We start from the raw sequence: 25,970 nt of genomic DNA on the forward strand, positions 1-25,970 counted from the left end.
CGGAGTTGTCCGTCCCGGTGTACAAATATCTCTGACCGAAGAATCCGGTTTAGATCAGCTCGATTTACAGCAGATAAATTCGGAGCAGTATGGAAATCGTCTGCAATAAGGAATGAAATGGTTAGAATGAATAAGTTAAGCAAAGCAGAACATATGAAAATTTTGGTCATTCCTAAGTGCCAGGTCAGTCTTCGGGAGTACTACCTGGCGTCCCTTCTCGGGTTGGGCAGTGTAAGCCATCGTGCCGGTTGCCGAGACGACAAGGTAATCTTCGTCCATCCCTTTACTCGAATCGGGTAGCTGAGATCAACCTAACGGAAGGAAATCTACATTTCATGTAGTATTTAGTCCTATCCCCTTTTTGGCAGTTGTACACCCAGTTTACATCTTGCCATGTCAAATTGGTCCCCATCTTTCGGTTAAGCGCGTCTACGCATCCTAAGATTCTAAGGACGTTTGGGGAACATTGTGAGGGGGTAAGCCTGTAGTTTATTAAAAAATCTCTGGTTACCCTACCCATAGGAATTTCCATGCCCCCCTCGATGAACGCAATCATGGGAATTAAAACGGACTCAGGGGGGCGAGGTGCGAGTGGAATTTCTTCTTCCTCACAATACGTGATGTTTACGTCATCAGGGATCCTATACCGGTTTTTAAAGGCAGCCTTTGCCTCATCCGTGTTTACTAGCTTAGCGTACCTACCCATTAATCCCCGCGGTAAGAGAAGAGAAGCAAGCAAATAGAGAGAAATGAAAGGAAAAGGAACACACCTCTGAAGATCGCTTAAAGATGGTCCTCGGGAGCTCACTCTTCTTTCAATCCTTCAAAATGCCAAAATGAGCCACATCCAGCCAAAGGGTGTGCTTTTATAGGGGAGGGGTAAAAGAAATAAGAGCGGTAACTTTCCCGCTCATAATTGAAAGCGGGATCTGAACCGTACATTACCCATCCAGCCGTAGAACGTGCGCGGGAAAAAGAAACGCCAGGTTCCATAAATGCTCCATCGTGGGATACGAGGCGCCAGACGCGGGTCATGGGGCAGCGAAAAGACGACTATACGTGTGAAAACAAAGGGAAGGTAAGAAGCGTGTGTAAGGTGTTAAAACTTGGTTATTAACTAATCATTAATAACTCAAGTGTTAAAGGGGCTATTGTGAGGTTCCGAGGACCCAAGAACCCGAAGACCCGAAGAAGGGAAGGTCAACATGCAGTAGGTAAGATGGAGCAAAGGAGTAAGGGAAGTTACCTGAAAATACTCGAAGATGATGTGGCATGGGCATTGCTGACATAAGGGTTACAAATATCCGAAGGTGGTAGGCTAATTTAGAGGGATGCATTAAATGCCCGGCAACAACCATTCTGGCCGCATTAATTGGAAGATACCAGTTCAATCCGTTGCATTAATGTGGATATGACCTGAACAGTGTTGAACGCAAAGTTAGAACTCTACTCCATTACCGACAGACAAGTGTCAGAGGGAAAAACATAGTAGATTGTGAGGTGTAGGGCCATGATGAAAGGAGCAAATAGTATAAATAAGAGTCAGGACACTATAGAGAAGGGATTTTTGTTGTTGAACCCTCTCTACCAAATGTATTGTATGAGGACCTTAAGTGAATAAAGAAGCAGCAACGTTTTTAAGCTAGTTTTATGAGTTTTTGGTCCTTACAGGTAGTATAAGCTTAATGCTGACGACGGGTTCTCTTTGGGAAACTTCAGGCCTAGCTAGTGTAGGGGGAGTCATTTGGAACCACGATGGGCATTGAGTGAGAGGCTTTACTCGGTTCATAGGTGTTGCAACTAGTGTTAGATGCAGAGTTGTGAGCACTAAAAAGATGGCTGAGGATTTGTGACAATCTAAATTTAGGGGCGGTTGAGATTGAAGGTGACGCTTGGTTTATTTTTTATTTGATTACTGAAACACTTAATAGCAACTTACATCATGCTTCTCAAGAACCTTCTAAACCATCTATACCAAAGGGTGAAGGACAAGCATTACCAGCTAAGTTAATGATGACTTGGCTAAAAAAGGAGCCCAAAACCATGAAGATTTCGTTGTTTCTATTAATCCTCCTGTGGATGTTGGTGTATTTCTGTTTTATGATGCTTTGTGCGTGTACTATGACAGGCTCTGGCCTATCTCTGTTATTTCTATTTTGTTTTTAATGTTATCCAATTCACAAAAATTAATAAATTAATAAATAAATAAATAAAAGAACAAATAAAAGATGCATGTATCACTGCATTCCCAAATACTGTTTTAGAACATGCTCCTATGATCTTGATTCTTGGGCATGTTGAAATTGTTGCCTTTTAGGAGGAAGAGGAGACCCTTCAAGTTTGAGGCAATGTGGATGTTGCGTCATGATTGTGGTGGTGTAGTAAGGAAGACCTGAATACTTAACGGAATGCGGATAGAAACACCAAATAATTTTCATATGTTGGTGAATAAAACAAGATTGAATAACAAGATTTCAATACTCAAGCTAGGAGAAAGGACAGTGCGTACTGGATTTTTTCTTTTCTTTTTAATAGTTGGGGAGGGAAAATTTGAACTCTGAATATTGAAGGCATTGGGAATTGTCAACTAGTTGTGCAACAAAGTCCTTAACTCCTATACAATGCATTTAGAAGGCAATTATGGATAATTTCAACAGAATATATATATAGAGTAGCACACACATTCTCTATTATGAAACATATTTGGAGTCAACTTCAAGCCATTGATATGCCTTGTTTAGCAACAACAACAATCTTAGTTCTAAAATCTTGGGTTTGGCTATGGATCCTCAACAAACTAATCATGACCGGTCACATGTATTCTTTTACATCATTCTATTATATCCAAAGTTATACATTATATTACCTCCTTAATTGACATGTTATTTTTTACTACTTTCTACTAATGTTATGTTAGGTCTTCGTCTATCATTTTTCATACAAAATGTTATGTCATTTTTTACTCTTTTTTACTAGTGCATTAATCATTTTCCTCCACAAAAAACCAAACTATCTCTAGTAATTATCCCCCTATTTTCCATCAATAGGGGGCTACCATATTTTTCAATGAATTTCATCATTTCAAATGTTATGTTTACTTATGTTTTCACTTATCTAGCTTAAAATTTTAATTTCAGCTACACTTGTTATATGAACATATTGTTTTTTTTTTTTTAACAACATAGCATTTAGTTAGAACAAAACTAGTCTAATAGCAATTTTATAAAACTTTCGCTATTAACATATTAGGTATTTTACAAACACAAAATTCTTGATATATTTCTCCACTATAACCCACTTTTATCATATATTTCACATTATCTTCAATCTCTCAATCTAAATACATTTCTCCACTTTATACACCCCACTCTTATCATATATTTCACATCCTCTTCAATCTCTCAATCTAAGTAAACTCTCATTTTAATTCACATCTCCAAAATACTAACACCACATGGAAAGTTACTCGCATACAATTTCTAATTTAGACTTTGTTAACATAATATTTTCAATATGAAATCATTCTTTTATGTAATATTGTATAAAAGCTCAATGAAAACTATCAAACAAAATTGAGTGCTTCAAATAACTAAATTTTATAAAAATAAATAAACAATGAAAATACCAACCTCTTTGCTAAGAGGGAGAGATCATAATTCTCCAGAGCTAAAGCACAATACCTTTTATTTATTTATATATATTGTAAATTGGATACATTTCTACCTAGTTCCATTCTATGTACATATCCATACAGAAATCAAACTATCAATTATATTTATATAAATGTTTACTTTTCTTCACTTTTCACGATACCACTTTCCCCGATACCACTTTCCCCATAGTTTCAGTTATTTAATTATTTTATTTGTTCAAAACTTCAGTTGACAATGCAGGCAAATTTTATTCAAAACCATCTTATGATCCTTAATGCATTTAATAAATACAATATTATATTATATGTGCCTTTGTTTAATACGCAAAATTTTGTCACTTGTGAAAAAATTGTGTAAAAAATAGCAAAAAAGAGAGAGCCGTAGATTGTTGACTTATTTGTATGATTTTTTTTTTTTTTAAATTTTAGTTATTCATGTAATTTTTGTTACGATGCAATGAATTTATTTAATATTAGTTTTTTTGTTTGAGAAAACCATAAGAAAATTTCATTAATAAAAATCAGATCGGAATACAACATCCAAATCTTCTACCCATACATTAGTATCTACAGATAAAATTGCTCCTCTTCTAGCTAATTCATGAGCTAACTTATTTTCTTCCCTTTGAATATGATGGAACTAACAAGACTGTAAGGCAAATCCTAATCTCCGAGTATCATCAACCACATGCTTGTACAAGGTATTGCATCGTGCTTGAGATTGCAAAGCGTGAATAACCCCAACACAATCCCCTTATACCTGAATACGAAAAAAACACATTTCTTGAGCAAAGGTGACTGCTCTATGGGTAGTCTGTGCCTTTGCCAAAGAACTGCGGGAGAGCAATTTTTTGGCTCAGTGCTACCATAACATCTCCTCATTGATCTCGAACTACCACCCTGATGCCTACACAACCCATAACAATCAAAAAGAGCTGCCAAAATTTACCTTATAGCAATTCTCCGGTGGAGGCGACCAACGTGCTTCCCATCTCGAGCTTGGAATGCATATATGTTTGTCCGCTTCCAACTCCACTACCAAAGCCTTAGCCCTATCTCCAACTCTGTACATTGGCCAAGTCCCTTGATTTTCCCGAATTCAATTCCGCCTCCGCCATAGACTCCACACAATATTAGTTAGTAATCCATGCAATATGATAAAATTGATTTTCTCTCTCTTATTATATACATATAAATATGAAATTTGATAATTATAATAGTTATTAATTGACATTTATTTTGGTTGTGTTTGTTAATGAATGATTATATATGAAGTTTGATAATTATGATAGTTATTAATAGGTCTTTATTATGATTATATTTTTATATGCGACTATTACATATCTAATTATGATAATTATTAATAAATATTTATTGTAATTATGTTTGTATATAGAACTATTTATTACATCATTTAAAGAAATATATGATATGGCAAGGTTCTAAATATGATAGTTATTAATAATAATTTATTAAAATTATGTTTGTATATAAAACTATTTATTATATTGTTTAAAGAAAATGTACCTAGCAAGGTTCTAATCGAGAGTTTAAATATATATAACTCAAAAAGATATATAGCAATTAAGACTCTTGTAGCTCAATTGGTCAGCATTTCCTTATATTTATAAGAGATTCATGTTTCCATTTGACAAATTCTCCCTTTTCGTTGTAATTAATGAATTTTTTTTTCAAAAAAATAAAAATATTATGAGATAAACTAAAAATCACACATTTTGAGTTTTATAGAGGATAATAGGAGAGGAGGAGATCAAGTTTAGATGAGACATCAACAAATGATGCTATTAGTGTTACTGTTAGTCTATTTCCTGAAACAAGTGACACACACTTTTAAAAATAGCCTTAACATTAATAATAATAAAAACACACATATTTTTGCAAATAATTTTAAGGGTATGAGTAATGTATACATTAAGGTATACATTAATAATTAATTTTAGGAAATTTTTAATGAAAAAATTGAAAATTTTTTTTGACAGCTTTTTTAATTTCTTAATTTTAAAAACAATTTTGACTTAAAGAAATTAACATTATTATTATTATTATTTTTGGGGTTTTTTTGAAATAATACTATTTAACCCAAAACCCACACCCAGTTATTTTGTTCATCCAATTTCTTCACTGCTTGCTAAAGAACCAGCTCCTGCAATTTGCTCATACAACCCCTCTATTTCTCTGAAAAAAGAATCAAAGGAAGCAATGTTGAGAGCTTGTCATTTCCCACCAATAGCAACTCCAGCTCTGTGTGCTCTTAGACTCTCTTTGATTCCTTCTCTCCATCTCTCTTCACCTTCAAACCTTCACAAAGCCTCAACATTAGCACCATTTCAAACCTCTGTCCCCCAAACCTTCACACCCACTTCGCCTTATCTTTCTCCTTGGAGCTTGAAGCGGGTCTTTCCCATGCAGGGTCATCCATGCCCCAAGGGCGCAGGTCTGTCATTCTATCAAAACCCACAATTTACTTCATGGTTTTTCAGTCTCTGTTGCTTTCATTGTTCTTGTTATCTATCTTATGTTTGGTGTTGTTGCTTAAATTTCTCAGAATCTGATAAAGTTGTTTTTTTTTTATGGGTTGAGGATTGTGCTTTCTATTATTAAATTTAGTATCTTTTTTTATATATTGTTTGGTGTGTAAAAGGTGCAAAGAGAAGAGTTGGGTCATTTTCCATGATTGATTAATATATTTTAGCGGTTATTTTACAATATGCTTAAAAAGCCAATGGTATTAGCGGTACACATTGTATAAGTGAGTTATCTTTGGTAATTCTATGTATTATTTCAATCCCATTTCCTCATTTGCTTCTTTCTTCTGATAAGTAAGGTGTAGGGATTGTTGGATTCTCCACCAAAAAAAGTATTGCATTTGTAACTTTTTTTAATCTATCACTGTTTGATGAAAAAAATTAAAAACTTCGACTGTATGTAATTTTGTAATTTTTTGAAGGACAAAGTTTGACCACAAACTTGGTTTTACCCACATGGCTACAACAACAACCCCACTTAAAAATTAATATGGCTACGGTATTTTGAAAATCTAATTGTTGGATTACATGTTTTTTATGTTCTTAGCACACACGCCTAATCCATAAACTTATTTTTTATACATAATTTTAGAATACAAAAACTTGAAATTTAAATATTTGATTGATGACATAGTTGTTGATCTTTGAGCTTCTAGAAATTTTGCAAGCATGAAGTATATAAGAAGAAAATGTAATCTAATGGGGAATTTGTCTAAATTCACATTCAACAACAAGATATTGAAGGAGTTGTAGTCATTGGCTACAACCAAGTTTGTAGCCAAACTTTTTTCCTTTTCTGAAACCAAGGAGTTATATATTCTATTCCCTTTCAGCTTCATTTAGTGCTGGGGGTAACTCTGAAGGCAGCAGGGAGATATTGGTGCAGCACTTGCTTGTTAAAGAAGATGACCAAAAGCTTTTGTTGGATCTTCAGCAGAGAGTTTCAGGAGGTTTGTTTCTATGCAGTTGTTGTCCAATTAAATCAAAATTCAATCACTGTCTAATACACGAATGTTGGATATTACATTTGGCTCTGGAGATCTGAACTCCTAATCAAAATAAAAGCAATTAATTATTTGATTATTAGACTGATATTTTTAAAGTTTAGAGTTGTTTTGGATATTGTATTTTGAGGATTTATAGTTGACCTCAAAGTTTTGGGACTAAGGCTTGGAAGTTGTTGTTTTTGTACAGTTTTTTTGGATGTTGTTTTCTAGATTTATCTTTCTTACGCTACAATGTTGCTATTGCCATTTTTTACATTTAGGTGAAGACCTTAGTGATCTTGCTGTGGAGTACTCAATTTGTCCATCTAAAGAAGAGGGAGGAATGCTTGGTTGGGTGAGAAAGGGGCAAATGGTATGCTGATGAAATATATAATTGTCTTGCAAATACTTCTAGATCATAAGGGACAAAACCTTGAGTAAATTGGGGAACATTTCTTTGTGTACACTTGTGGTTATCTTAGGTACATTTGGATAATGCCATGGAGTTGCGTGATGTTACTGATGTGTAACTATTTTGGATTTGAGATTTTGCAATATTTAAGTAGCTTAGGAGTTCACTTTTCTTTGAGAGTGCAAGATGTGTGTATATATATATTTGTCATTTTATTTACTTGTTTTAAAAAGCCTTAGTGAAAATCAATGTCAAATTTTTGAATACAATTATAGCCACCTAAAAGGCATATCCATGATAAATCTTGTTTTCTAATAGTTATTTAAGGCTAGGTAGGATATCCTTTGTCTCGCATTTCGTTTTCTCCCATATATTTGGAGTACAATATGTGCAGCACTGTACAAATAAAAGAAAATAACTGAAGAAACTTTTTGCAAAATTTATTATTAGAATGAACTTGGTAATTGTAACATCAGAATCTAGTCAATCTTCATTGCAAGTGGAATTAATTTTGTTTGCTGCTTAGATCAGAAGAGCACTGCCTTGATATTTTGTAATTGTACTTTAGTAGTTGATGGCATGCATGCCAAATGACCATGATGATGATATATTGATATGTTACTATCTGACACCGAAAAGGATGATGCATAATGTAAAATTTCAATGTGTGGATTGGAATATAGAATTCATTTTGCATTTGATATTTTGTTGCCTTCACCAAAGTGATCTGCCAGATCTTTGATGATGGAATGTACTAGGTGCCGGAGTTTGAGGAGGCTGCATTTAATGCACCTTTAAACAAAGTTGTAAGGTGTAAAACAAAATTTGGATGGCACTTGTTGCAAGTTCTCTCTGAGAGGTATGTTCCAAAAACCCATCTCTAGTTGCATATGGTTGCAAGTGTTGGTTCTCATTTGGCATGCCCCTATTTTCTTATGTATTTGCACCTTGTCCTATTAGGGAAGAATCCTTACTCCAAGATATTCAAACCGAGGAGTTTCATGCAAAAATGCAAGATCCCAATTTCTTGGAAGAGGCACAATTGATTGATGTTCGAGAACCTGATGAAGTGTACGCTTACTAGCTAGAGAATCGTTATTTTTTTATTTCTTTTGAAGTTCTATAACTGACTAAATGCAATCAGCATGTTGACACTATAGTTTGGATTATTTACAAATAGTCACAGTATGGTGTTGTTTTCAGAATTTTGGAAGTTAGTAAGTGACAAGAAAAGTTGGTATTCGTTAAGATACTTTGTGTTCATCATCGTGAACATGAAGTGATCTTCTCTGTATATAAAAATTATTACATATCAAAAAAGGAAAAGAAAAGTTGGTATTCAATAGCTGATTCTTTAACGTATTTCAATTCTATGCAAACCTGGTGGCACTACCTTTTTTTAGCATAATTCATGAGTATTTATAACTTATCTAAAATAAGTCATGAATGTTTATAGTCAAATCGACTAAGCAACACTATTCTTGTAGGGTTGAAATAATTTTCCTTCACAATAATAGAATAATAATCAAGGAGCTCTTGGCTTTGGTAGTGCATATTATCTCTCTATATTTCTAGCCACGTGTTTGTGTTTTCACTGCTCTGTCTCCTCTCTTTGACAGGGCCCGAGCTTCTTTGCCAGGTTTTCAGGTTTTTCCTCTCCAACAATTTGGAATCTGGGGACCTGAGATAACTACCAAGTTGGATCCTCAAAAGGATACTTATGTTATGGTATGTAGACATTTTCAGATGCAAAAAGTTATGGTATGTTGACACTGTAGTTTGGATTATTTACAAATAGTCACCATAGTTCAGATGTGAGAAGTTATGTAGCACATAATAACATACAAAAAAGCTATACGGACTTTTCATAATTGAATGCAAAATATTTCCTCCAATTTCTTCAATAAAAAGTGGAGGATGATGTCTACTCTTGTATGTAGAGTAGAACTTTTGGAACTTGGTTCCGGGGTGCTTAATGTGGATTGTGTGGTTGGAACGAAATCGTCGATCCTTTGAGGACAAAGGGAAGACGTTGGATGAGTTAAAGCTTTTATGCCATCGTAGTCTTTTTGAGTGGTCTCGGTGTTGGGGTTTCACTAATCGCTCTTCTTTCTCTGAGTTTTTGTCCTTCCTTAGCTTAGTTTCCTGATTCTGTATGTTTGTTGTGCTGTTTGTTCCTTTTTCTGCTTGCTATTCATCATCATGAATTTCTTGTATTCCTCTCTTTTCTATCTTTTATAAAAATTTCCTGATTATCTATCAAAAAAAAAAAAGAAGTGATGCTCTATGTTGTAGCACTTGATGCCTCACTAGTGGTCCTGCAGGTGAGGTAGCCACTCCTCCTTTTATCCTGATTCCCTATAGTCTCATCAGTAAAGTGGTTTGGCATTTTGCTATGCTTTAGACTTTGTCAAAATATAAAATATGTTTAAAAAAAAGATAATATGAGAAGGGAAGAATGAGGGTTTATTTCCTATGCTCCAGTATTTCCTCCTTCATGCCACTCAAAGAAAAGAATGAAAAATTGAAAAGGAAAAAATCAAGAAATAATGGAAATAGGAAGAGCTGATTACTCCCGTTCTCAAGAACTTGCACCATTGCTTAGAAATACAAAATTTATCAGTCTGATGCTTTAGCTAGGTTGTTTGCATCTCTATTATTATTATATGGGTTTCTGATTCACATCTTGATTTTTCAGTCATTGACTGTTATCATGGGTGTTGATCCAGTTGGAACCTCTCTATATTTATGTTTTAATTATTATGGAGGCAAAAGGGAGCATAGAGCCAGCATGTATATTTGGTCAGGGCAAGAGTAGGTACAGAAAAATATCAGAAGTTTAGGGAGATCGATTGATGTTAAATGCTCCTAAATAGCATAAAAAAGGCCTGTAAGAAATTTTAAAATAGATATGAAATAAACCCTATGACCATTAAATTACCAATGCTATATCAGAGGGCCTTCAACGAACATGACTGAAACAGGCTCAGTGCATGGTGTGTGCAACGTGGCTAGGTGCTGATCTATGTTTTGTAGTGGTGTATGTGATAGTGAAGAGTACCAATGTGAAGATCTAAATGCTTCACTTCTAGGTTTCAGATTGCACCAATGTGAAGAGGCTCATCCTTTTGCACACTCAGTTCCTACTTCCAAGCCTGGAGGATTGAGTGTTATTCCCTTTGGTTAACGGACAGCAAAGACTTCCATTTTTTTTATATTTTATTTTATTTTAATTCTCAGCACTGGGTAATGATCCCTTCTAAAATTGCTTCATATGAGTTTCTCAACTTTCATCTTTTAAGGAATAACCCAGTGTGATCCATTCCAAGGATGAGTTTAAGTTTACATGTTCTTTTCGTCGTCCATTATCATTGAATGTGAATCCTTGCTTGCTTCATAACAGCATCTGTTTATAGAGTACTAACAAATCATGTCTTGGACTGCAGTGTCACCATGGCATGCGATCATTACAGGTTGCCAAGTGGTTGCAGACACAGGTACAACCTTTTCTTTTGTAGTCATTTACTGTGACTGAATTTTTTATTTTTATTTATTTATTTATTTTTTCAGTTCTTTGGGTACCTCATGAAAATGGAATCGTGGTTTCAATTTCATTGCCTTATAGCACCTAATTTCTACTTGCATATTCAGGCATAGTTTTAAAAACCAGACCGGACCGGTCGGTTCAACCAAGAAACGGAAGCCAGTCCAGTCCGGTCCGGTTAAAAACCTCCAAAATTGGTCAACAACCGGGGTTGAACCGGATTTTTAAAAACGGTTCGATGCCCGGTTCGGTTTTTAAAACCAAGTATTCAGGACACATTAGGACATTACTTAAAGGTCATTAGCTAATTTTTTATATATATGATTATGATATGCTGCCTATAAAGTAGAAATAAACTATTTAAATGTACTATGCCCCTTCATTTATTTAGTTTCAATTTTTCAGGGTTTTAAAAGAATATTTAATGTATCCGGGGGAATCCATGCATATGCTGTCAAGGCTGATCAGTCCATTCCTACTTATTGAGAATATTCATTTGCCTTACATCAAAGGAGTTGCCTTTTTCACCTTCATTGGTTCTCTCTCTCTATCTCTCCCCCCTCCCCCCCGTCTTCCTCTTTCTACATTATGTATTCTAAATACATGTTCTGAAATTTTGTCAACATCCCTTATGAGTTATGAAGTAATAATTTATGCAATCACTCATTTCTTTTCATTTTTGCATATGCAGCAGTTATGATTTCTTTGTGCTCTTCTGGTTTTTCTTGGATTTTGATGGATCTAACCTGCACTCTAACCAACAATTATCTTGTCTGGGATTTAATTTCTTAGTATTGGATTTATTTGATGAGTTTCTTGCTTGGTATTAAAGAAGTAGGCGGGTGGATAGAGTTTGTAAGTGTTAAATCCAAACAGTCCTTAAAACGAGTACTTAACCTCAATTATAATACCTATTTAGGAAGCCACAAAGGAGGGAGGACAAGATCATGGAACATCAAATTTTTGTTGTTGTTGTTGTTGTAATTTTAATATTGGGAAATGTAGTGGGTGGATTGGTTGTTTGATATTTGCTGAAAATTGACAATAATAAGTAACAGGAAAAAAACTAATCTGAACGTACTACAAGTTTGGTGTTCACTCTTACCATGAGGCATTTAGATACCTCAATGATGTAACTTTCCCTCTTGGAAAAGTTTGAGTCACCAAGGCTCCAAAAGTTGCATTCTTTATGTGAACATGTGAGGGAAGATTTTAATATGGAATAATCTCAATAGGGTAATTACTATAATATGCTGGGGCTGCACGTGTAAGAGAAGTGATGAGAGTGTGGACCGTTTTTCTTTTGCACTAGACATTGCATATGAAATGTGTTCCTTTGTTTTTTGGTTTTACCTGAATTTGGGATTCATTTGGTTTATGCAAAGAGTGTAGCTGATCTATCATGGAGGAATTGGTTTGGTAAACATTTGTCTTTTGTTTGGAATTTAAGATAGGAGTCATTGAACTTTTGAACATGTAGAGATCTTGGCTTGAAGCCTTTGTGTCAAAAAATCATTTTTTCATCGGTCCTGTTTGTTGGGTCCTAGGGAGGGAAATTATGCTGTAGAATTCATTGATTCTTTTTCATTTTGTTTGTAAAGGAAAATGCTAAAGTTATTTTTTTTTTTACATGAACTTTTACAAATTGTTGATATAGTAAGTGGTTATTGGTAAGTTAAAAAGTGATGACAGTCATGACCTTGGATGTAAAATAGTTTGTAGCGGTAGTATTACTCGTTTGTAAATCTCTTTCTTCCTAATTTTTAGGAATACTTCATGTATACTTGAGGGTATATGGGAAAAAAAATTATATCAATAAACCTTATTAAAAATCCCAAAAAAATAAAATAAAAATAAAACTATTACAATTTATCCTATGAGATTTACGTACCATTACAGTTTGCTAATTTAGTTTACAAATTTTCAAATACTATACTTGAATTTCTTAAAATAGAAAGATTTCTTAAAGTGGAATTGTTAAGACTTCGTTCAAATTTACATATTTGCATATTTAAGATTTTGTAGGTAAATTTATCCCTTAATTTCTTCTTCCTCTTATCTTCCTCTTTTGAACTTGTCCACCTTCCTCTAACTAATATTAGAATATATCGGAATTTTTATTCCATAGAAAAGCAATGTATACGGTTGGTCAGGTTCATTTATCTAATCCATTAAAGTAAAATAAAATATTACAGTTTTTAAAAAGTGGTGTATCTACTTTTTATTTTCTTTATTCTATATTCAAATTCTTAATTTTGAATATAGAAAAAAAAATACTTATTTGCACATGTGGTAATGTTGGATAAGTTGTTTTGAATACATAATTTGAGTATAGAATATATTATAACTAGGTTTGATCATTGTTTATTTGTTTTCTATTTATTTTTTAAATAGTAACTTTTTTCACTCAAATAGATCATATCGTAAAAAAAAGTAACTTTGTGTATTCAAAACATTTACGATTTGTCACTATATTTGTACTTACTGAAAATGAAAATGTTGAAAAGTTGTATTCTTTTTTTGTATTCAAATTCAATTTTTAGGATAATGAAAATGGAAACTGAATACGTGCACATGCTAAAACCAAGCGAGTTTTTTAGTGGTGGGACCCACTAGAAATTGAAAATGAAAACAAAAAACAATGCTCTTTTTAGCTAACCAAATAAGCTTTAATTGATCCGATTTCTGCATTATTACTCAACACAAAGAGAAACTGATGATGCATTACTCATAAAATTGCTCGCATATCCTATGTGTGTAGGGTTTATCTTTTGGATAAAATCTTCATACTTTTATTTTTGCCCAAACCTTAGATGTCAAATGTAAGGTGAGAATACTATTACCTTGAAGCTTCGTCTCAATAAAAGTTTGTTTAAGCTTAAAATAAACTCACCCAAAGTCCTGTTGCTTCAGGATTAGTTAAGACTTTTTAACTCAACTAACATTTCTTATTTTGTGATTTTTAATTGTAGGGTTAAAATCCTCATTTTCCATTTTTGTAGCTAACATAGTAACTAATAAATTATTATAATAATAAAAATGCGGGATTAAGTTTAAGTAGATAATGGTAAGCTAAGGAGGAGAGTAGATGGGATGATACATACCTTGTGAATTGAGGAAGAGGATCCATTTCAATTTCAGTTTTTGCTAATGAGAAATCATAAAAGTTTTAAATTATAGCCTTTACCATCATTTCTAATATTTCAAAAATTCATGACATAACATAATTAAAAGTCACTAAAGTTTAGTTGCCAAAAAGAAAGAATGTCATCATATTTTTCCTTTTCTCATAAGAAAAAGATTAAAACATAGTCCCGTAAAGTTTAAGAGGAAGATGCAGTTTGATTTTTGAAAAAGTCTATTGGTTCCCATACACGTGAGAATAAAACGTCAGAATAGTTCTAACATATCTCTTCCATTTTTATTTTTTTTTGGATTTAGCTTACATCTAATACTTTCTTAATTGGAATTTCTTTTTATTTTAATGAGAAATTGCCACATTACCCACTAAGTAAATAAAATGTGAAAATTAAAATATATTACCATTGTATATTTAAAACAACAAGAGATGTCCTGATAAAAAAGTGTTGGAGGTAATTCAAACTTCCTATTATTACTAAAGGTCTGTTTGCATAGGTTGTTGTCAAAACCAGTGTTTTTCTAAAGAAGCAGTGTAAAAACGTAAAAATTTACAAATCAGGCATATCTAAATAGGTATAAATAAGTTTATTTTCCTAAATTGCAAAAATATATTATTTTAAAAACGCAAATATAACTAAAAACGTGTGCTAAGGCTTTTACAACAACCTATTCAAACGGGTTCTAAGTAATCCATGAAATTCTTCTTGTCTTTATCTTTATTTTTTGGTAGATATTTTTTTTCCATTCACTTTGATTTTGGTAAATAATTTTTAAAATAAAATTTTTTTGGGTACATATTTAAGTTGGTTGAGACCTGGGACTTGCACATTATTTTATTTTATAGTTTATACATAAAATTCACTCACAGGTGTGGATGACTTGTAAATCTATTAATTCCCCTGGACATCAAAAGATTATTCTAAGAATACGTCTTTGTATCTGCAAACCACTTTACCGTTACACCTTGTTATAGCCAATCACCAACAGACAAACAAACCGTACGTTTTCCCCTCCTATAAATCCTCTGAATCCTTGTGCCAAAAGAAAAACCAAAAACAAAAGAGAAACCCTAGCTGGTCTCCCACATCTAAGACAAGCCAAAGACTATTTCAAAACAAACCTACCCCTACAATTCCTCACAATCAATCCCTCTGTAATTCCTCTCAACAATCCCAGCTGTACCTTATATCATATTCCACAAAAAAAAAATTTTCTCTTTCATTTTTTTTTTCTTTTCATCTCTTTCTAAACAAACATTCTTCATCTCCCTAAAACCCAATACTGCCTGCCCTGGCAACTCCACACCAATCTTCTTTTTTTCTCTCTTTTTTGAATGCAATGGGCAACTGTTGCTCTCAAGGCAAGAACAATGATGCCCCACCCAAGATCGAAAAGGGAGAATCCATCCCAAGTAACAATCAGAACAATGTAGGCATCAATGGCACAAACTCCACAACAAGCCATGCAAAGCCTGTTTCTTCTATTGCCCCGGGAACTCCTCCGGCGCCTCCTAAGGCTGCCCCGATAGGCCCTGTGTTAGGCCGGCCTATGGAAGATGTCCGGTCCTTGTACACCATTGGAAAAGAACTGGGCCGAGGTCAATTTGGTGTCACGCATTTGTGTACTAACAAGGCGACAGGCGAGCAACTAGCTTGTAAGACCATAGCCAAGAGGAAACTTGTGAATAAGGAAGATATTGAGGATGTTAGAAGAGAGGTTCAAATCATGCACCACTTGACGGGTCAGCCTAATATTGTGGAACTCAAAGGTGCTTATGAAGATAAGCATAATGTCCATTTGGTCATGGAGTTGTGTGCTGGAGGAGAACTTTTTGATCGTATTATTGCAAAGGGTCATTACACTGAACGTGCTGCAGCATCGTTGCTTAGAACAATTGTTCAAATCGTGCACACTTGTCATTGCATGGGAGTCATCCATAGGGATCTCAAACCTGAGAATTTCCTCTTGCTGAATAAGGACGAGAATTCACCACTCAAGGCTACGGATTTCGGTCTATCTGTTTTCTACAAACAAGGTTACATAAAATTTAATCATCTCTCACATATCCTGAATTTTTTTTCTCATATTTTGAATTAGATTTTTGGTTTTTTAATGAGTGAAAATCACAATCCCCTTTTTCTGATGGTAGGAGAAATATCTTAGGGGCAACTAGTGAATGATGAATGAAAGAAAATTTTTTGTTTAGGCTAATTGGTAATTGATGCTGAATTTAGTGATATGGAATCATTATTTTTTTATTTATTTATATAACTGTTGGGAGGAGGATTTGAATCCAAGACTCCTTTAGGTTTTTTTAGAAAAAAAAAAAAAAAAGTCTCTAATTAAGTTAACTTTTAGCATATAGAATCATGACCATGTAAGTATTTTAATGTCTATATATAAGTATGAAATGTTTAAATTGACCAAATGCTTGGTTGATAGTAATCTAAATTGGAGGTCATTTTTTTTTGGTATCTCAAAAAATTATAGTCGTAATGGTCCGGTGGGTGTATTAGAATAAATGTTTGATTATGTTCACATTTTCTTAACAAGTTATCATAGTAAGATGGTGCTAAGTTTGAATCGTGTCTCACTATACCTCCTATTTAACAAGTTAAAAAATCCCAAATGACCAATAGGATTAAAATAAGCACATGAATTCTTATGTGAATACAATAAAAGAAATAGTAACCAGGGCAAATATTTGACAAAGGATGAGACTGCAGATGGTGCAACTTGCAACATTTAATAACAATGCTTTATCCAATTTTTTACAGGAGAAGTATTCAAAGACATTGTTGGTAGCGCATATTACATTGCACCTGAGGTCTTGAAGAGGAGATATGGACCAGAAGTGGATATATGGAGTGTTGGTGTCATGCTGTATATCCTTCTATGTGGTGTCCCTCCTTTTTGGGCTGGTAAGTCATTTTCTTCTTTATATGTTTTTCTTTCTTTGGCCACCATTACCCCAGCTATGGAATTGTATTTAGATTGAAACTAATTAAGAGAAGATTGGTTTGATCACAGAAGCGGAACAGGGTATTTTCAATGCTATCTTGCGTGGCCACATTGATTTTACAAGCGACCCATGGCCCTCCATTTCACCTGCAGCTAAAGACCTTGTCAGGAAAATGCTGAATTCAGACCCCAAGCAAAGGTTGACAGCCTTCCAAGTTCTCAGTAAGTATACTTGAAATTCTAAAAAGTGATCATTATTGCACAAAATGTCATATATGTATTGCTAAGTTCTTACAAATGTAACTGATAAATTAGCATGTTTATTTGGTGTTTTCTAGATCATCCATGGATCAAAGAGGATGGAGAAGCTCCTGATACTCCTCTTGACAATGCAGTGCTGAATAGACTGAAACAGTTCAGAGCTATGAATAAGTTCAAGAAAGTTGCTCTTCGGGTATTCTAGCTTTATTTCTCTATTTGAAATAAGCAAGTATGTTAAAGCTTGGGATTTTGATTAATTCCATTACAACGACAACCAAACCTTAATCCCAAAATCATAGTACTACTCATCATGTATGCGCGTGGACATGTTTTGACAATTGGACCTAATTAAACTAAGGCTACTTGCTATTTGAATTTATTTGTTGTTCATCATCATATTGCTTATTTTGTCAAATTTTGTAGGTCATTGCTGGTTGTTTATCAGAGGAAGAAATCATAGGATTGAAAGAAATGTTCAGGGGTATAGATACTGACAACAGTGGAACCATAACACTTGAAGAGCTAAAGCATGGACTTGCTAAGCAAGGGACAAAATTATCTGAATATGAGGTCAAACAATTAATGGAAGCTGTAAGTTCTCTTTTCTATTTTATTTATTCACTTTTTGCAACTTTCTGCTTTATTTTTAAACTCCAATTAATTAGCATTGTTGCTGCAAAGGTAATTATGTATAATTTTTATAAGAATATTTCTTGTGGAATTAAAGGCGCTTTAATTTTTTTATTTTTTATTTAATGAAAATCAGGCTGATGCTGATGGTAATGGGACTATAGATTATGATGAGTTCATCACAGCAACGATGCACATGAACAGGATGGATAGAGAAGAGCATCTTTATACTGCCTTCCAATACTTTGACAAGGATAACAGCGGGTAAATATATCATTCATTAATTTCACAACCTATGTAAAATTCAAATTATAATTTTTATGAGTGATATGCTATAACTGTTATAGATTTTATTATATAACATTTTAATTGATGAACTATTTTTTAAATACAGAATAAAGAAAATTATTTATTATGTTATTGACATGATATTAATAACACATTTTAATTGAAACTTTAGCATTTTCTAATTTTTAAAACAATATATGGAGGTCATTCATGTTATAACTGTGAAATATTCAGGTACATCACAATTGATGAGCTAGAGCAAGCTCTCCACGAGTATGGCATGCATGATGGAAGAGACATAAAGGAAATCATTTCTGAAGTTGATGCCGATAATGTAAGTAGCAAAGGGAAAACCTTCTATTGCTAAAGTATTAAATTTCTTCTCTTGATTAATGTTCTAAATATTTTTATATATTTATTTATACCAATGCTTGCAGGATGGCCATATCAACTATGATGAATTTGTGGCAATGATGAGAAAAGGAAACCCAGAAGCAAACCCGAAGAAGCGACGCGATAATCTAAATCTTTGAATTTGCAATGGTCCATGGTGAGGAAAAGAGAAAGATTGCCATTTGTGTCACCCTAGTTATTTATTATTATTTTTTTGTTGGTATTTTTGGAGAAGCAAAGTGGGTGAAATTTCAATTTTGATGGAAGGTCATGCACATTATCTTTGGATAGGTGAAGGAAATGTGAGGGGGTTATGGGTTGAGGAGTGGCTCAAGAACAAATATATTGGTGGCATTTTGAGGGTTACGAAGTTTGAAAAGGGTTTGGTTTGGTCAATTCTCTCCCTATTGTGAAATTGTGACCTTCCAGAAAAGTCAGGCTTGCTAATTCTATGGGCCTTTTCTAGTGTATCTTTCTTATACGCCATTAGTGTAGGCATAATTACTGTTATTGTTGATGACTTGCTAATTAATGAGAGTTGATATTCTTTGTATGATATTTCTAAAGTTCAATGATTGTGAGCTTCCAAGTGTGTTTTATGTCTAACGTGTGTGTGTGTGTATATATATATATATGTGTGTGTGTTTCCTCAAATAAATACATGAGCCTATTTGGAAGCCTTGTTTATCATGATTTGATATAAAGTACATCAAACTCCACAATTGTTTTTGCTTGAAATTAACAAAGCACCAATGCAGAATTTTTTTTAACAAAAAAAAATGCTAGTGTCACTAAGCATCACTTTATAAACTAATGAAACGATGATGGTGTTATTTGTTTTATTATTATTATTTGTTTTATTAAAAAAGATATGTAAGTTTTAATAAACCAATACAAATACAAATTAATCTTATAAAATTTATAATAGCTAAGCTTTTTTAATAGATATTTTAGCATTTTCCTATTACACGACATATATATTGAACATTTTCATTGGTAATTCTTTAATTTCTGTGGTGTTCTTATTTACACCCTTTTTTTTGTTTGCATATAAGAGTCATGACGAAGTTGTCCCTTTATCCTTTCTTTGTCATCAAGCAGTTTCACAATTTGAACACTACTTTTCGATGGTTTACTAGTACGTGCTCGGATGAAAGTATTAGGTATCACATAAGATATCATACATGTTTCCTAAAATTAAAGATGTACTTGAGTTTATTTCAATATGTGTGTGTTAAAAATACCCTTTTTTTTTTTTTGAAAAAATACTTAATATTCTATAAAAAAAAAATCTTATTTATGGCGCATCTTTACTCCTAGCAGTTAGCCAGTTAGCATCATTGTGTTTTTCCTTTTCTAAATGACAACGAGAATATGATGAATGAAGGATCAAAGTAAGAGAAAATAGAGTGTATAATTAGAAAAGAAAAAACTTTATAGCATAGTTATAGAACCATTCCCTTTATGAATCAAGCAGTTAATAAAACACCGCAGTTTCTTGATATTAAGGTCAATGAGTAAAATCCCTATGGTATCAACTATTAAGACATTCCCTAATTAGTACCACCGCGCACCTTTGGTACGGTGGTCATTCCATACATATAAATACTTGTAGGGTGTGGAGGGTAAGGGCCGGGGTTCAAATCTCCAAAAGGGAGCTTCACACACATATACACTTAGATTATGTTAGAGTAGAAATTCTATCTTATATATAAAAAAAGAAAAAAAAAAAAAGACATTCCCTAATTAGTGAATTTCAAAAAAAGAAAAAGAGAAAAAATACCTTCTTTTAGTTGTGGGATTTATTATTTACAATATTTTCCATATAAAAGTCATGACAGTTGTCCCATTAAACTTTCTTTGTCATCAAGCAATTTTAACTCTAATTTTCGGTAGTTTACTAATACGTCCATATCTAATGAATGTATTACAGTGTCACAGAATTTAATCATATAAATTCTTCCAAAAAGAAAAAGATTTTCCCGCTTTTGCCTTTGTGTGTGTGTGTGTATATATATATATATATATATATAAAAGCCTTTCATTCTTTTTCAATCACAATTGCCAGCACCATCACTTTAAACATTATATACTCACACAATTTCATATACATATAGCCAGAGCAATGACAAATTATACTAGTTCTTTCAAACCCAACTTCAACTTCTCAGCAAAATCAAATATGATCGCGTACCGCGATGATAAATTGGAGAGATTATTGCAACGACAGAGGCGAGCCATGGAAATAATGGCTTTTGGAACACTCCATGACAAGCATAATCCTAACATGAACATGTCAAACACCTCTTGTCCAACTTCCCCACAACATCACGTATGATCATTATACCAGATGATGAGCAAGAGAGAATACTACTACAAAAGCAAAAGCAAAAGCAAGCACTGGAAATATTGGGTTATAGAGATTTATATGCCAATTATAACACAAATATTGTGGCACGTACTACTGTTAGAGTGAGTGTGTTTCAAAACACTTAACATTTGTTTTGTGTCCCACATTGGTTAGGAATAAGTCTTGTTATATGAGTTTATAAGACTTTGCACATCTTAGGTGGTAAAGTTGGAACATAATGGGCTAGGTGTTGACTTGGGCTTGGGTTTGTTAATTGATTCTTGGGTGGCATTTAATATTCAGCCTGTTGGGGCATTAATTGTGCTGCACCCCCAGCCCTCCCATCAAAGTAGTTTATAAACCCTACAAAACACCACTATTCATCACATTTTCTTCTCATCTTCTCCAGCCATAGCAGCTCTCTTTCTCTCTGTTCTGTTCTGTTTTTTTTTGTGGCTGCATAGAAAATTTCAGCTTCATTTTTCTTAAAGAAAGGAAAGGCAAGTAAGGTTGTTCCTAGTTCTTCTTGCTTGAGTGTGTGATCAACCTGAAGAAATTACTATAGTCTAATCTTGGGGGTTGTTCGGCCAAGAGAGCCATTCACACCGAGTTCTACTCCGAGTGGCACGAATCAACCTTTAAAGACAACGCATTTTACGTGATTCTATAGTTTGTGAGATCTTTCTAACTCTATCTATTTAATTTTGTCATTGCTAAATTTTTAGGGTTTGTATTGTTGAATAAAAACTTGTTTATTTAGCCATATTTTCCAACAACTACTACTTCTCACATGCCTTTCAATAGATCAACCCTAGGGGTCCATCCCAAGTCTAAGATTCATAAACCCATCAAGCTTAATTCCTGGTACGGCCATGGTGCACATCAAATTCCATCATCTATGATGAATCTAAATCCTTGTCCAGTTTTCGTGACCAAGCAACCTACTTATGTTATGGTGAGCTCACAACCTGCCACAGAGAGAAATGGAGTAATTGGAAATCTTCAGTGTAGCAATGAGATTATGAGTTTCAGTGATTTTCATGCCAATACTGCTAACAATGGAGAGGTTGGTCACGAATGTTTTGAAGGAGAACTGCAAGAACTGGACTTGTCCCTTAAGCTGTGATTAGTGAGTTCTACTAATGCTATGATCATTTATCTCAATCTTCCTTTATGTGTAGCATTTTGTTTTACTGTTTTACTTATAGATATGAAGCTTTGGCATAAAAAAGAAAAAAGAAAAAACAAAAAAAGAAAGAAGGAGATATGAAGCTTTTAGGTTAATCTGTTGGACTTAGAATAAACTTAACTTAAGGGTTTATCACATTTTGTTTTGTAATTTTAAAGTTTCTATTTTGATAAATTTTTGTGGCTTCTAATGCAAATGAGTTATACAAATTTCAAACTTTGGCTCGAAATTATGTGAAATTTACTTAAAATTTCTTTTGAATAAAAATGTTTCTCTTAGAAAATTATCATCTCCTTTTCAAAACAAATTGAATGAGTCCATTAGAAGGTTAATATATATTATGACAAAATTTAGTTACAAATTAGGGTATAACCTTACTTAATAACTTTTTATTGGAGGTGAATTTTAACAAATTCACCATTAGATTACGTTTATTTATTTATTTATTTATTTATTTTTATATATCTTTCACGCTTGCAAAATCTATAGAAAATTAAAGATCAAAACTTATGTTATCAATAAATTGTTTAAATTCCAAAATTTTGTAATTTAAAATTGTGCATAAAATAGAAGCTTATAGATCCTATAGTAAATAATATTCGATTGATAAAAAATTTGACATATGTATTAAGAGAGTAAAGAACCTAGAATTCAACAATTAAAATTTTAAAATAAGTAGTAATATTTATTTTATTGAGTAATATTGTAGCCTTAGGCTACAACTTACTCAATATTTTTTTATTGGAAGTGAATTTTGACAAATTCACCACTGAATTATATTTTCTTTTTATATACTCTATGCTTGCAAAATTTCTAGAAAATTAAAGATCAATAACTATATCATTAATAAATTGTTTAAATTGCAAATTTTTGTAATTTGTAATTATGCATAAAATATAAATTTATAAATCATATAGTAAATAATATCTGATTGACACAAAATTTAACATGTATATTAAGAGCGTAAAGAACATGTAATTCAACGATTAGATTTCAAAATATGTAGTAATATTTATTTTATTGAGTAAAGTTGTAGTCTCAAGTTATAACCATTCTTCACCAGCGTAGATTGTATTTTTACTTTTCTTATATAAAAATAAATTAATCCATAATTTAATAGTTGTGAGTGCGCAATTGCACCTGGACCCAAAAATATACGTGAGTTCAGGCCCAATGAGCCTTAAACAATTCAATTTGTAGAGTGTGGGTTCGTAATCTAATTCGATGGTGCTCGAAACTTGATGAACATGCCAAATTATTACAATATTTATAAACAATGGACAAATAGAGAAAAATGAACCTCCTCGGATGTAGGCCGAGGACTCTTTGTATATTATTTCTCTTTTTTTCTTATAAAGATTACAGCTTCTAGTAATTCTTCAGTTCTTTTTCCAAAAGCCTCCCTTCTCTGCTACCCCCTTCTCCCCTTAAATACTTCATTTCCTTCTCCCTTTATCCACGTGTCACCCCAAAATCTTCTTCTACCATCTTCTTGAAATCTTTAAATACTAGTTAGAAGGCTGAACTCCATTGTTCAAAGGTCACTTCCTCATTAATGCGGTCAGGGAGACAGGTGCAGTGTCTTTAATGTGGAGGCAGCAGCCTTTTCCTGAGATATTTCTCTTACACCGAAATGTCTAGAGGGTATTTCGATTTCCCCTGTAACCTACAGTCCTTTTAGAACTCTGCCCTGATCTTTCTAGTGAATCTCCAAGTAGTCACTGGTCTGTCCGAGGAGTGACTCTTCCTCGGATGAATCCTCGGGCCCTCGGCTTGTGAGCCAACTCATGGCTCTAAAAGCCTTTAGTCAAGAACGAACTAGCGCCCATTGATAAAGCCCAAGGCCCAAATATCCATTTAGGTTCTTCTACTCCCCACAATAGTAATAGTTGAACCAATGACATCGTCACACCACTCCATATTATTCTGATAACTATGGGAAAAAATTACAATTTCATCATGAAATTGATTTCCTCCCACTTTGTATTGAAATGGAAAAAAAGAAAAAGAAAAAAAAAACTACTCTTTCATCATGTAATAGATTCTCTCAATTTACATTGAAATAAAGACCATCTTCATTCATTTGAGTATATAAATAGTTCACAATTGTTGCAAATAGAGTATCAATTTGGCCAACTCGATTCGGGCAATCAATATGCAGCTAGCTAAATTATAATATTACAGCTACGAGATCCTTATTTACGAAATTTTAGATTCGAAAAATTGATGGGTCCATGTGAATAACAATAAAATAAATACACAACTAAATAGGGTCTGTTTGGTACATTTGTTTAAATACATGTTTTCAGTTTTTAAACAATATTAAATGTATTTTTACATATTTTTTCACTCACACGCATTTTTAAAAAATACAAACAACGTTATTAGAACAACGTTACCAAATGATCCCATATTTATCCCAATAAAAAAAGGAGAATAAGAGATTGTGGCTAAAGAATAAATAAATAAATTTGATTCCCAAAAATTGACGAGTCCATCTGAAGCAATCAAATAATAATTAACCAATTAAAAGTCAAAATATTAGATCTGAAGTTTGACCAATTATATATTGGTAAGCTGTCTGGATAATAGAAGTAAATCCAATCAGTTTTCTCTAAACTAGTTTGAAAAAAAAAATTGTACAACTTATCACGAGGCAGTTTGAAAGACAATCTACTTGTATTATTTAAAGGAACAGGCAATTTAATATGTATGTATAGTTTTATAAATCTATACATAATGGATTGGAGGAAATCTCTTCCAGTGTGAAGGAAAATTAGTCTAATACAAAAAAAGAATGGTAAATTTTTTTTTTTCTTTTGGTAATTAATAGTGACCTAGACAAGAACTAAAGGACAAACAAAAACTGAATTAAGACATTTATTTTTGGTAAGGCAGAAATTTTGGTAGGACGATTTCACGCTTTTTTTAATGTATGATGCCATGATGGTGAAGTTTTGCTAAAATTTTAGACCATTTAGTTGGTTAGGTATAATGCCTAAAAATAAAAACCTTAAACATATCTTATAACCTAGAAGTTTATTTGTTTTGTTTTGTTTTTTGTTTTTTGTTTTTTTATTTAAATTTTATACAAGTTAGAAGTTCTACTCTATCATAATCTAATAAGTGTATATGTGTGTGAAGTTTCTTCCGGGAGACTTGAACCCTGACCTTTAATATTCCCCACACCACACAAGTACTTATCGGCTAGATAATTGAGTGAATGTTTTTGTCTAATTTTGCCATGTAAGTAAGAATTATAAGGGTAAAGTTATGGAAGGATGATACGTTTACAGTTTTTTTGAGAACTAAACATAAGATTTTCAAGTTAAGAGTTTTGTAGTTCAATTAACATCTTATAATGTTTTCAATAAAGATGTTTAAGGTTTAAATCCTCTATCTTATATTGTAACTATCGAATTATCAAGAAAAAAAAAACTAAATTTCGAGAATTAAAATAGAATCCAACCCAAATTTTAGGGACTTAATGCTTATTTTTTTGGTTTTCAAAAGCACTGTTTAAGATTTTAATTAATGTAATCTAATTGTAAAGTGTAGATAGTATTCTAATCTAATTTTATTTCATTTTTTTAGGTTATTTAATTAATTCAATCTTT

The 25,970-nt window shown here is 32.9% G+C and overlaps 2 protein-coding genes across 2 annotated transcripts; both read left to right on the forward strand.

Annotated features, from left to right (window-relative positions):
* Positions 1-5,782: 5,782 nt before the first annotated feature.
* Positions 5,783-11,799, forward strand: LOC142606790 (rhodanese-like/PpiC domain-containing protein 12, chloroplastic). The gene is made up of 8 exons (XM_075778132.1): positions 5,783-6,107; positions 7,032-7,148; positions 7,466-7,557; positions 8,355-8,455; positions 8,557-8,667; positions 9,216-9,324; positions 11,043-11,093; positions 11,546-11,799. Exons 1-8 carry the CDS (start codon positions 5,873-5,875, stop codon positions 11,624-11,626), a joined length of 897 nt encoding a protein of 298 aa, XP_075634247.1. The 5' UTR covers positions 5,783-5,872; the 3' UTR covers positions 11,627-11,799.
* A 3,820-nt stretch (positions 11,800-15,619) lies between these two features.
* On the forward strand, positions 15,620-18,961 carry LOC142607821 (calcium-dependent protein kinase 17-like). The gene is made up of 8 exons (XM_075779458.1): positions 15,620-16,316; positions 17,059-17,202; positions 17,312-17,464; positions 17,581-17,696; positions 17,927-18,094; positions 18,270-18,397; positions 18,656-18,755; positions 18,859-18,961. The coding sequence occupies exons 1-8, from the start codon at positions 15,620-15,622 to the stop codon at positions 18,952-18,954; spliced, it is 1,602 nt and encodes a 533-aa protein (XP_075635573.1). The 3' UTR covers positions 18,955-18,961.
* Positions 18,962-25,970: the final 7,009 nt, after the last annotated feature.

This window comes from Castanea sativa, chromosome 8 (genome assembly GCF_040712315.1).
Source record: "Castanea sativa cultivar Marrone di Chiusa Pesio chromosome 8, ASM4071231v1".
Lineage (NCBI taxonomy): Eukaryota > Viridiplantae > Streptophyta > Magnoliopsida > Fagales > Fagaceae > Castanea > Castanea sativa.